Genomic DNA, 13,025 nt, shown 5'->3' with positions numbered 1-13,025 from the left:
GGACATGAAAAAGAAAACAAAAGAGAGTAGGAAATAGAATGACATAACAGGCGGAATATTAAGTTATGCACATTAAGAATTTTTTATTTGGGCCTGGGGTTTTAGCTCAGTGGTAGAGAGCTTACCTAGAATGTGTGAGGCACTGGGTTTGAATGTCAGCACTATCTATCTATCTATCTATCTATAAAATAAAGGTCCATCAACAAACTAAAAAAGTCTTTTCTTTGTCATATTTATCCCTAAGAAAAGCCCAAAGGAAGAAGTAGTCTACTTTGGTATTTTCAGCTGACTGCTGCACAGATTCTGCTACATCAAAATAATTTTCAAAACAACTTGCGTCAAAAAGCGAAAGTGCCAAAAAGTATAGCATAACTCAATTTTTGAATTGGTTAGGAAAAAAAATACTATATTATTCAAAAACAAAATCAGCAATGAGTAACTCATTCAATACATACTGATATCCAAGATACTAGTTAGATAAACTACCTGAGCAGAGATATGCATTCCAGGGAGTGTCTTTGAGCAATATTTGAAAAGACAGAGGCAAAGAATTACCAAAATCCACTATGCAACTATTGAACTAACTAGTAAACTAATGACCTCCAGGGTATGTTAATGATTTCATTAGTGAAGTCCCTGAAGATGAACCATAAAGTAGTTCTATTGCTAAAAATGAAAATAGTGATAACCAGAACAGAGCCAAAACAAGATTGGGAGGGATGTATCTCTAGGAATATAAGTGGAAAACACCTAAGGGTTTAATATCATGAACTAAGAATATGTTTATATCTCTGTGATGTAAAAACATAAGCTCTGTCTACTTCATGCAATCATTCCTGACATTCATAATATGAGATATTTTCATATGATCCTTACAATCAAAGTGTGGATTAAGATCCCCATTTTGTAGATGAGAACAAAAGTGTTCAGATAAATGAAGAGATTTATACAAGCTTGGTGGGGTTGAGACAGCACCCCCAGTTGCCTGGCTCTTGGTGACAGTCTTCCAGTGGGGATTTTACTAAATGCTTGATCACTGTGGTTGAAAGACTTTCTATTTGAACTGTCCATTTGAGAGACTGCCTGAGCTTACTTTCCCATGTAGAATTTGGTAAATTTATCCCTTTGCAATGGCCCTGCAAGCATCTCTAATGATCAAATGTTTGCTCCAATCTCCTCAGAGAAAAGTTTTTATTATGATTCATTACTCAGAGTATTCTATTTTGTGTGGCAAATTCATTTAAATGGGTCATATCCCTGCTATATAACCATCAGTCATGATTTTGAAACCTACAATGAAGGAAAAAAGTGATCTAATTATATTCCCTTTCCTGAGCAGCATATCATTGAATAAAAGTAAGCTGAATAAAAAGTCAAAAATTGGCACAACTACTTTGAAAAACTGTCTGGAAGATCTGTTAAAGTTGAACATATATAGTTCCTATGATACAGTTATTCATTCCTAGGTAAATACCTAACAGAAATGTTTATATATGTTCACCAAAAGATATGCACTAATTTCTTCATAAACTAAAGCTGAAAATGCCTTAGATATCTATCAGCAGTAGCAAAAGCAGGAAATTTGTGGTATTGTCATGCAATTGAATACTATATGGTAATAGTTTACTCTAACTATGCTCAACAATATGGGTGAACGTCATATGAATAATGCTCAGTGAAAGAAACAAGACAGAAATGAATACTTTACCATTATGTACAAAAACCAGGGAAAACTAATCTATCCTTAGAAGGGAGCCCAGTGGCTACCCTGGTGCAACAGTGACTGAGAAAGGGCACACAGGAGGTCATGCTCTGCTTATCTGAGTGTTGGTGATGCAGGGTGCAGAGTTCTTGTAGGAAATGTGGTCTTTTCTGCATGCACATTATACTTCAGTAAAATGCTCAGGAAATGACATGAAAAATTAGAAAAATATATAGTAGAACCTGAGGGACTATTTTATGTTTCCAAGAAAGGTTTTTGTATTTTCAATCAGGATTCCTTGCCTGAAGCTTCATTCTCATGGCTCACGTTGATTTAACCAATAAATCTATGGAAATTTGTGGTAAGCATCTTGACATCTTATAGACAATAAAGCAATTACTAGCCTATCAACTTGAAATGATAGCTTTTGCAACCACATATACAATTTTTAGGGTGACTAGAATAGTCAATGAAAATCCATTGACTTTGTTATTGCAGCTTCTGTAGTGGTGAGGCCTAGAGATCCTCTGATGCTGTCAGAATATAAGTGGCTGCTTTAGTTAAATAATTTCTGTAGCAGGTATGATATATATGTGAGCTCTTGATATCCTAAAAGCAAAGCTCATGTAGAACTACATGTATACAGCAGGGTCTGTGCATTATCTGAAACTAGTGGGAAAAAATCTAAAACATCAATACAACAAAAAATGGGACCAAGGCACTATCTGTTAATGTTATAGAGAATTGGGGCCAAAAGAGGCTATGCTGAGAAAATTGAAGATTTTTTTCTTTTCTTTCTTTCTTTTTATAATAGAACCTGGCTTCTTGCTCTTTTTAATAAAATTGATCTCAACAGCTAAGCTCTTTTTCCCTTCATTACTGTTCTCCTAAAAATGCCTTGTAAATTAGGGGTACAGAAGGGGCAAGTGGCATCTATTCCAGGGATGATATTAGTCAATGGTTAAAAAGGCAGAGAGAAGTGTAACTCCATTGCTCTAAGAATTCTTAATAACTATGTCCTGCCCTCCATCTCAGCTGATTGCTTCTAGTAGCTGAAATTCAAGTCCACATTTGCAGGATCCAGTACCTAATGTTCCTACATCTTAAAACCTAAATCACATAGTGGTTGGCAAGAGAAAAACAGCACTTTCCCATGGCTGATTTACATGGTGTATCTACTCCAAAGGATAAGTTAACAAGAAGAAAAGTAAGAACCAAATTTGCTAGTTATCAATGAAGGTGGTGCTCTAGGTAGCTAAAAAAATTTGAACTTTTTTTCTGTGATCAAAAGTACTATGTAATATAATTCAGCTTTGGAAGTATTTAGTTGCTCTATCTGAAGTAGCACACCTATGGCAAGCTTGACCATTTCTGGAAACAGTTCAGAAGGTTTCAGCTGACCATACAAAGATATATTAGTATGGAAGTTATTTTTTTTTCTTTTTGGTAATGGGCCTTGAACCCAGGGGCACTTAACCACTGAGACACATCCCCAGCCCTTTTATATATATATATATTTTTATTTAGAGACAGGATCTTGCTAAATTACTTAGGGCCTCATTAAATTGCTGAGGCTGGCTTTGCACTCACGATCTTCCTGCCTCAGTCTCCTAAGATGCTGGGATTACAGGTATGTACCACCAAGCCCGGCTGTCATTTCTATTTTTAAGAATCCCTTTTCTTTTTAAAAAATTTTTTAGTTGTAGATGAACACAATACCTTTATTGTATTTATTTATTTTTATGTGGTGCTGAGGATCGAACCCAGTGCCTCATATGTGCTAGGCAAGTGCTCTACCACTGAGCTACAACCCTAGACCAAGAATTTCTATTCTGAAGGATTATGCTCATACTATTATTTCTTGATTTTTCAGTTTTAGGCATCATCAATTAACTTCCTATCATGAAAGATAATAACATGGCCCACTTATATGCCCCCTTCCCCTCCTCTCATCCTTACAACAATTTTAGTTATTACTTAGTGTTTTCATTATTGTAAGCATGTAACTACTCTTCCTAGTTTAGAAATGTAACAGACTATAAATACTCATTCTTTTCTCTATAATTTTTTTTTTGTTTTTTTTGAGTTATCACTGCCCTATTTTAGTTTATTGATTTGATTTTATGTAACTATTACGAAGACATTCCTGCTGTTTCCTACAGAACTATAAAATTTCTCACGTCAAATGCGTGGTGGAATCTGTCAGTTCTGTTTTTGTGTGTCCTTGAAGATCTTTCTCCTGGATCACTCAGCCTCCTGCTCACTCTGCTACCCAGCCTGCTGTGCCTGTTGCCATGGGGGGCTTCCCGTCCTTATTGCTGTAGAGATGGGACTCTTATTCCCTGAATCTCATGTCTCTTCCTCTCTTGGTTTATCTTCTTCTGGAAGGACAGTCCTATCCAGGTAGTTTCTTGGGCAAGGAAAAATAGTAGGTAAGTTTTTGAGATCTTTATGTCTAAAAATGCTTTTGTGCTACTGTTGTTCTCCATGACTGGTTTGGCTGGGGATAGAATTCTAGGTTGGAAGTAATTTTCCTCCATAATTTTGGATGTATTATTCTACTGTCTTCCAATTTTAGAGTTACTAATGAGATAGATATTCAATGCCATGCTGATTCTTGTTCCTGTGGATATGTCCTGCTCAGAAATCATTTAGGATATTCTTTGTTGGAAGTGTTCTGATATCTCATTATGATAATCTTGGTACGAAGTTTTTGGTTTACTGTGCTGGGCATTTTGTACACTCTTTTATGGTGGCCACTTCTGACACCCAGTTCTGGAGAATAATGTAATATTTATCTGGTAAAATCTCCCCTCTTCAGTTTTCCTGTCTCTATTTAAGGTGCCCTCTTGGAGATTTTCACAATCTTATCTTCCCTATTATTTTTCTCTGCTGTCATTTTTTTTAACATATGGAATTTTTTCCTGATTCTATTCTTATTTATGGTCGAAGCACTAAAAAAGATGTATAGTCTGTATAAGTGGCTTGAGCAGCCTTACTTTAGGATAACTTGGTAAAGATTAAGTTATGCCATTAGAGGAAGCCAGTTTTTATATATACATGTGTGTGTATGTGTATATATATATATATATATATATATATATATATATATATTTTTTTTTCTTTTAGGCCAGTTAGCATCCTCAAAAGCAACATTTTTTAGTTGACTCCTTTAAGGAAATGAATTCTATCAGCATTGATTTCTCAAACTTTTATTCAATTCCCTTGCTTCTGTTTCTAGGAAAACATCTTCGCTGTACCCTGAATTGGTCCATCTTCTACAGAGGCAAAACTCTGACATGGGTTGGGAGAGTCTTTAAATGTTAACCCCAAAGCTCAAAAAATGCCTATATGAAGGTGCAAAGTTGCTTTTTCAAAAGAGTAATGGATTTGGATTCAGACAGCAAGAATTTTGGTCCTAGATTTTCCTAGGCTTATCTTGAGGATCAAGTAACATTGTGTATTAGAAGTACTCTGCAAACTAAAAAGCACTTCATGAGTCTTAAACATTATTAATAAAAGTTGTGACATTTGGGCAGGTATTCAAAACGTTACTGAGAGCTGATTTCTTTTCCCAGACTGCTCCACTTGAAATGAAAAGTTAATTTAAACGAATCATGCAAAGATATTGACACAGCTAAATTTGCTGCAAACTTCTGGGGTTTTAAGCTTTTCCCTAAAACCCTGAAATGCTGGTTAATTTAGTTCTATCACCAACCAAATGACAAAGCAATCTGGGCATCTCACTTGCCCTTGTAGGATGAGAGTGGCTCTGGCTTAAAACAAATGAGATTGCTTTGGGTCTTGATGCTTTGTATGTTCAGCAAATCAAGTCAGGTTTATTGGGTAAGAAAATGAATGATCAGCAAATGAGGCTTGCTTTTCAATCTAGTGCATCCTTAAAAATAAATTTCTACAAGATATAATCAAGGCCTAAAGCCCTGAATTCTGTCCAAAAACTACATCAAGGAGAAGCAATGAATTAATAGTCATATTATTCCTATGTATAATAAATAAATAAGTTGCATTTGAATGAGTGAGCAGTTACTTTTTAAATTAGTAAATTCTATTTTGATTTATGAAACTATGATTATATTTTAAAGGTGTTCTTCAACACTTCAAGTACTGTATTTTCTATTAGTTTCTGCTTAAGAACAATATATACTTTGGAAATTTAAGTAAAAAAAATTCATGATTTTGCTCTATTTTTATCTCAATTTTTACAAGTTTAATTGCTGATTGTGATATATGTTATATAACCAAGTTCCATAAAGTAAAATTCTAGGCCTCCAAGCAAATCTGTTCAATCAGCATCTTCTCCACCTTTTATAGGTTACCTGTGCTGCAGGCCTTGCCTTAGTTAGGCTGTGGACATATAAATGCCTTGCTCCAGTGATTTAATGCAGGAAAACAGCAATTTATTTTTAAGTTCATTTGGAAATTGTTTTTGCACAGTTTAGTAGTTGATAATGACAAGTCAGATCAGAAAAGTTCCTGCAGTTTTTCTCCACATATGTATTATGTAATATGGTATCCAATAGTCACTTAAAGCTATTGAGCACTTGAGAAGTATCTAGTACTACAAAGGAATGGATTTTTTTATTTTAATTAATTTATATTTAAGTAGTTACATGGAATCTGTGGTTATTGTATTGGGCAGAATAGCCCTATAGCATCACAATTGATATATGCAGAGAAATTCCTACAACAGCTCACTTGCTAACAGAACAGTTGATATTCTAAGAGGTTTTAAGATGTAAGAGGTAAGATGTGTTATTGGCTCCTTAGAAGGACAGGGTTTGGTGCCCAGATGGAAGCAAGAAACCTATCAAATAACCTTTCACTCACAGGTTGGAAACATTTTTCTAGAGGGAAGGGATATTAAAGAGAAGAATATGTAAAGAGAAGATTTTATTAGAAGTGTGGCTAAGTGCTAAAGGACGAAAGGCTCCGAGTTGGGGGCTGGGTGTTTTGTGTGTGGCCTCCTTTCATTCTGCTGATCTTTGTTGGGTATCAGCTCATACATTCTTAGTATTTAGGGGATCTTTTCCTTTAAGAAAATTAAGTTTTCTTTCTCTTTTGTGCTCTTTTAAAGCTGGAAATTTAAAAAAGTAGACACTCTCAGTGGTTTGTATTAGAAGTCATGTGGAAAGATCCATTTTTAGTCAATAGTTGCAGAATAGGCCGATTTCACAATTAATGTTCTTATTTAGCCATTAGACATGAACAGATCTCTTTCATGGTATAACCGATGTTCTCTCCTCCCTCCTTTCCCTAGCTCCTCCTGTACTGGAGGTATTGCAAGGCTAAGGGTTCAAGTGGTTGCTTCCTATTACATGAAGACAAGCCTTCAAGTACCTGGGACTGCCATCCCAAACACCTCCAGTTTAGAAGTTCTGGAGCTTAAGTCCCTGGCAGAATTGGGAAAAAACTTTAGATTGTAGAATTATCTTATCTATAATTAAGTACCAACTTCACATTATGAGTCTGGCAAAAAATATATTTTGTGATTCTTAACCTGGTTCTAGGATGGTTCCACACCCAAAAGATATGGATAGCAAGAGGATAGCTCATTTCTTTTAATGCTAAAGCAAATTCTGAGTTATCGTAAAGAAAACAAAATGCTTAACAATCAATATATGGTGAGCTAGCCTCAAGTAATATGCTTATTATTTCATATCCTCCATCATGGATGTAACCCATAATCCCACCAGCTCTTAAAATAAGATAACTCTTTCAAGTGATTGCCCTAGACAACATTAAAAGCAATTTCACGGGCACTAAACTTTGACGCTCTAAACACATCTGTTGTTCTTCAGCCTGGGCATACATCTGGCTGGAGGAAGCTAACTGTCACGCAGGGAACAAGGCCATGTTCTGTTTCATTACTTAATGATCAGTTATGTTTCACCAATCATTCATAAGACACATTAGGTCATTCCAGGAGAAACCAAACTGCTCATTTCTACATGGTCTTGCTGGTAAGGTTAATTAGTCTGAATAATGCTTAGATCATTTGCTGAAAAAATATATTTCAGTTGGGAGAGAGGAAATACCTGCCCAAACCCAAGACTGTTCATTAAGTCCTGACTTTATTTTTTAAAAGGAGACAAAATAGTAGCTCTACAAAAAACAAAGAAGCACAGAGATTTGAAAATGACCCATCCAGCACTTATGGAGACAGATGTTGTGGTCTACCTATTGAATTGCCATTTACCTGAATGAGGTTGGCAGCTGGATTCCTTCTTTTCTCGAAGTGTTTCTGGCGGTGCTGTTCCTGTACTTTTAATGCAAAACCTGAGCCAAGAATGCCCTGGAACAAAATATAAAAATAGCACTTTTAAAAACAAATTTCAAAAGTACTGTTAAATAATACAAGTATTTAAAAAACTGCTAAAATGAGTCTGAGAAGACAAACAGTGTGTAACTTGTCCAGAATAAACATGTTACATACTAAAACAAACACTATTTATCTCTATTATAATAGCGTCAGCTAATGGCAAGTTGTTAGGCAACATTGTCAAGAGATATAACAACTTCTGTTCTTTAGCAAATCAACTAGGGTTTGCCTTTTTCTTGGCTTTGCTGATATAGTAATAGGCATCATAAACACAAATATAATTTGCTATTAAATTTTTTTTGTGTGTGTGGCTTTCTCTGTGACATCTCTTTGTGCCTAAATTGGAGTGAGTGGTCTTATCTAGTGATAGCATTTTGAGGACATGAATTCTGGATTTTGACTTTGAGAGAATTAAAATCTTGCTGCTGTGGATATGGGAGGACTTTATCCGTTTGACAAAACTCTGAAGTTATATATTCTTGATCCATGAAATGGGGGAGGGCGTGTTTCAAGTCTGTCCTAGTTATAATCCTTCATGATGCTATAATTTTACAAATAAAGTAAAAGAGAGTGGAAAATTATCCAGATGAGACAAATAGGCACTCAGTTTTGAAGAAAGAGGTTTTCCATTTTGCCTGTCTATATGATAGAGACACGAGCATGGGTCATTGCAAAGCACACTCTGTTTTTCCTGTTTTCATCTCACACTATTAGCATTCCTTACCTTTTGGTTTTGGCTCACCTATTCAGATTTTGGGGTTAGTAAGATTAGTATGTTTATGTTAGTTTTTGGCTAGTTTTCTTTCTGTCTGCTTATCATCTTGATCTGCCAAAATCCTGGTTCTTTGATGTTCCCCTCTCCTTTCAGTTTGCTTTGGTCTAACATTTGTGAAATCAGGATGCTTTTCGTCTCAGCCTTGCATTGGCTTTCAGAGATTGCTACATTCAGTCTCTGGGCTTTGTCTATACTCTCGACTTTATTGGTATGAGACTTGGAACTCCACTGCTTTCAAGTTTGTGGATTTTATTTGCTAGCTATAAATTATTAACTTTTTATTAAACTTCAAGGAGTCTAACCCTTAGGTTAGAGATGGACATCTTAGAAGCACTAAGTCATTATTTGCCATAGGTAAGGAATGGTTGCTTTCCTTTTCTTTATGTTTTTTTAAAGTAGTTCAAGGATGATACAGGCTGTCTGGAGAGGTGGTGGGTTTATTTCATCTCTTGGAGGTGTTAGTTAAGTTTTGACTGGGTGACAGTTTGGCTAAGATATTTTTGGGCTCTAGATAGCTTTTAACCTTCCCCTTATCTTGAGATTCCACAATTCTGAGTACATCTGTGACAATAACCAGACAATCAGTAATGCAATCATGTTTAAAATACACAATTATAAAATAATACTATTTGCTACTAATGAGCAATGACCTACTCCATTACTAATTAGATAAATGACTGTCCTATGTAATGAGCAATGACATCATAGGTTCTGCTTTCCATCTCTTTTTTTCAGTGCATGCCTCATGCTGTCTAAGATTTCCATCTCATACAGGTTGTGATTATACAAACTAAGCTTTAGAATAACTTGGTTTCTGTGATCTGGTTTGCAGATTTAAACAATATTTACCTCCACTTGGAGGTTATACAAATGGCTTTCCATTTCCAAATCCAGATCAACTCTAGTCATTTGTAATTCCTAATTTTTTTATTATGTAAAGTTATTTAGGAAAAATTGATTTATTTTCCTTTTAATGTTACTGTCCATGCAGTATAAACATATAAGAGAATATAAAACCTCAAAATTTATAGCACTTATTTATAATATGTATTAGATGTATGTACATTATATATATATTGTATATAACCAATTCTTATGGAACATAAGATTTTGTAGAAGTTGAATTAACAGCCATAACTGCCAGTTTTGAGCACTTGTGTAGTTATGAGTTTAGAAAATGAAGTCAGGCCTTATATGGCACAACTTAAGTATCTACCAAACAGACTAAAATTTGCTGAAAGTCATGTTGGCTTTGCTTAGAAACCTATATTAGTAGGTGGCAACTGTTTGCTACATATCTCTTGCGTCAGATTGTACATTACAGCAGTTATTAAACCAGGTCTGCTCACTGTCTCACTGTGGCTCCATTCCAACTTTCTTCCACCTCTCTCTAAGTATACAGCTCAGTGCACCTAAATAGAAGTCTTCTAAGTAAAGTCTGTTATGATATATATATATATATATATATATATATATATATATATACACACACACACACACACACAACATGGCTTAATCTTTCAACATATGTGCTATCCCTTCAAATACTGACACCAATAATACAGATTCTTAGAAACTGAGTTTTGTTTTCATTCATTTTCTAGGAAAACAAGGCTTAATTTTTTAGGTTTTAAGTTTTAGTACTAGTCTGAGTAGTGCTACATAAATACTAAGTAGAAAAAATGTTTTGCTAAACATTTTAAATATTTATCCGTCCTTATCTTCCAGCTTAAATGAGCCTAATTTGTATCCCACACTTGGAAAACAACCTCTGCCAAAAGACTTTTTAACAGTTGTTAATATTTTACTATATATAATAATTATATTTGTTAATATTGTTAATGATTATAGAGGTTAATATTTATTTTTTGAAAGGTTAATGTCCTGAGTCAAACAGAACTAGTCCTTGCATTGAACTTATTAGCTGAATGTCTCAAGCAATTCAAACTGCAAAAATTTCTTCATCAGTAAAAAGATACCTGTAGCAGGAGTATTAGTGGGAGGGAGGGAGCACCCCAAAGAGGAGAGAGACCTGCTCATCAGGGTGATGCCAGGATGCAGGGGCTGTCTCTGTGAGCTCTTTAGTCTAGGCATAGAGAGGGCCTCAGAAGAAGTCACACAGGATGACCTGTATGACTCTTTGATGTGCAAGACACTCCTTCAGCATTGAAGGTAAGATGGGGACACCCTGATCTTCAAGTTTACTGGGTGGGAAAAGCCTGAAACTGGAGTGATCACAATCCATCTCTAACTTTCTCAGCAAAATGCCAATGTGTCCTCCTAAATTTCAATCAGACAACACTGTTGGCTGGCAGGTGCACATAACAAAATGATAACTCAGCACCTCCTGCCAGGTTGCAGTAAAAGATCCATAACAGAGGCAACTTTTCTTGGCATTGTTAAGAAACGTTCTGTTCTGTGTGAGCAAATTCTTCAGGTTTCCTGTGTTACTTTAATTTGCATATAAAATTGTAATCATTTTACCAGAAACATTCCCAGGAATGGCTAGTCTCTGACCTTTAACCTAAGAGCAACACAGCTTAAACTCCCTGCAACATTTCTAGAGTTTCATTATAGGGCACGAGGCATTTCACTTTGCTGGAGGCAGCCAGCTTCCAGGGGCAGGTTGACCCTAACACTACTTGGCCCCAGGTCTTCACACACTTTGAACACTTAGGTCTGCTCACTTCTTACAGATATTCTTTTCCTTCCTTTGCTGTTAACCTTTCACCATTTCTCCCCATTGTAGTGTTTGTTCTATCACTTTTCCTCTATATTTGTTGTTTTTAATCCTTAAAGAATTGTGAAACTATATGGGTCATTTTATTAGAATGATGAAGAAGACTAGATTATGAGTTAGGTCTCAAGTGGCTTTGCTACAAGACAGCAGATACACCCCTGTCTATTTAATTACATCTGCTATCTATGTTAGCTAAGGGTAACTATAAACACAAAAGAAGCAGATATTTGGGGCCATTATTTTAGGAACAAAAATCACAAACTGTGTTTCACTGTTCTTAAGTTATTTTCCTGCAGGAATCTAATTGTTCAGTGAGTCTCTGCCCTGTTCTGGATTGTTCAGAATGCTAGAGGATTTGGCTTTGGATAAGTGAATTTATTTATTTTTTTAAAAATTCTCTTTGATGTCATCATCTTGTAGGAAACATGTCTTTTTATATTCATGAGGTAAAGGGAAGTAGCATTTAAGTTTTCTTTATAACAAGCCCTTGTCTTACATTATCATATTGGTTGTTTTTTTCCCTTTTTTAAAAAAAATGTTTTATTTGTTCTTTTTAGTTATTCATGACAGTAGAATTTTGACATCATACATATATGGAGTATAACGTCCCATTCTTGTGATTGTACATGGTGTGGAGTTACACTGGTTGTGTATTCAAATATGAACATAGGAAAGTTATATCTGATTCATTCTACTATCTCATAGTGGTTATTCTTCACAAAATTTCTCTGGGTTCAATAATTCTTCCTCCATTGTATCCATGCAGAAACATATTCAAAGTCACTCCTTGAACTGAATTATGTTCCCCCTAAGTTGATATGTTGGAGTCTTAATTTCTAAACCTCAGAATATAACCCTATTTGAAGATAGGGCTCTTCCTGAGGTAATCAAGTTAAAATAAGGTCATTCAAGTGGTCCCTAATCCAACATGACTGATGTTCTTATAAGAAGAAGAAATTTAGACATGGGAGACATAAAGATACAGGAAGAAGATGTCGTCGTCCTCAAGCCAAGGACAGGGTCCTGAAACAGATGATTCTCTCATGGTTTTCAGAAGGGACTAATCCTTCCAATACCTTGATTTTAGATTTCTATCCTCCAAGAACTGTGAGACAATACATTTCTATTATTTAAGACAACCAGTCTGTGGAAACTTGTTATAGCAGCCGTAGCAAACCAATATAGTCATATAGTATGTGACAAATAATTCAAACTCAGGTCTAATGCCCAAGCATGTGCACAGTCTTTTAAATCTCTTTTCTGTGAGTTTGAGTGTTCTGAGGAAAAACCAGCTGGTCAATATGGAGCTGGGCACTGGCTGTCAGAAGGACCAAGAATGCCCTTTGCATTTATTAACAGGAAAGGGAGGATCCCCATGAAATAAACGGTGGAGCTGAAAAGCTCCCTCTGACCCACTCCCTTGGCTTTCTTTGGAGGGTTGCTCTCAAGTTTCTCCTTGGCAGAGACT

General features: G+C 35.6%; 1 protein-coding gene across 4 annotated transcripts in view; it reads right to left on the bottom strand.

Moving 5' to 3' along the window:
• Nucleotides 1-13,025, bottom strand: part of Kcnq5 (potassium voltage-gated channel subfamily Q member 5) — a 173,095-nt gene that overhangs the window by 65,381 nt on the left and 94,689 nt on the right. For all 4 annotated transcript variants that reach the window (XM_048805683.1, XM_015487395.2, XM_048805684.1 and 1 more), the window contains one exon: nt 7,920-8,015. In XM_048805683.1, coding sequence (XP_048661640.1) covers nt 7,920-8,015 — 96 coding nt within the window. The remainder of the gene's footprint in view (nt 1-7,919; nt 8,016-13,025) is intronic.

The sequence above is a fragment of the Marmota marmota genome, unplaced genomic scaffold, assembly GCF_001458135.2.
Source record: "Marmota marmota marmota unplaced genomic scaffold, marMar, whole genome shotgun sequence".
Classification (NCBI taxonomy): Eukaryota; Metazoa; Chordata; class Mammalia; order Rodentia; family Sciuridae; genus Marmota; species Marmota marmota.
This window is presented reverse-complemented; position numbering and strand designations above follow the sequence as displayed.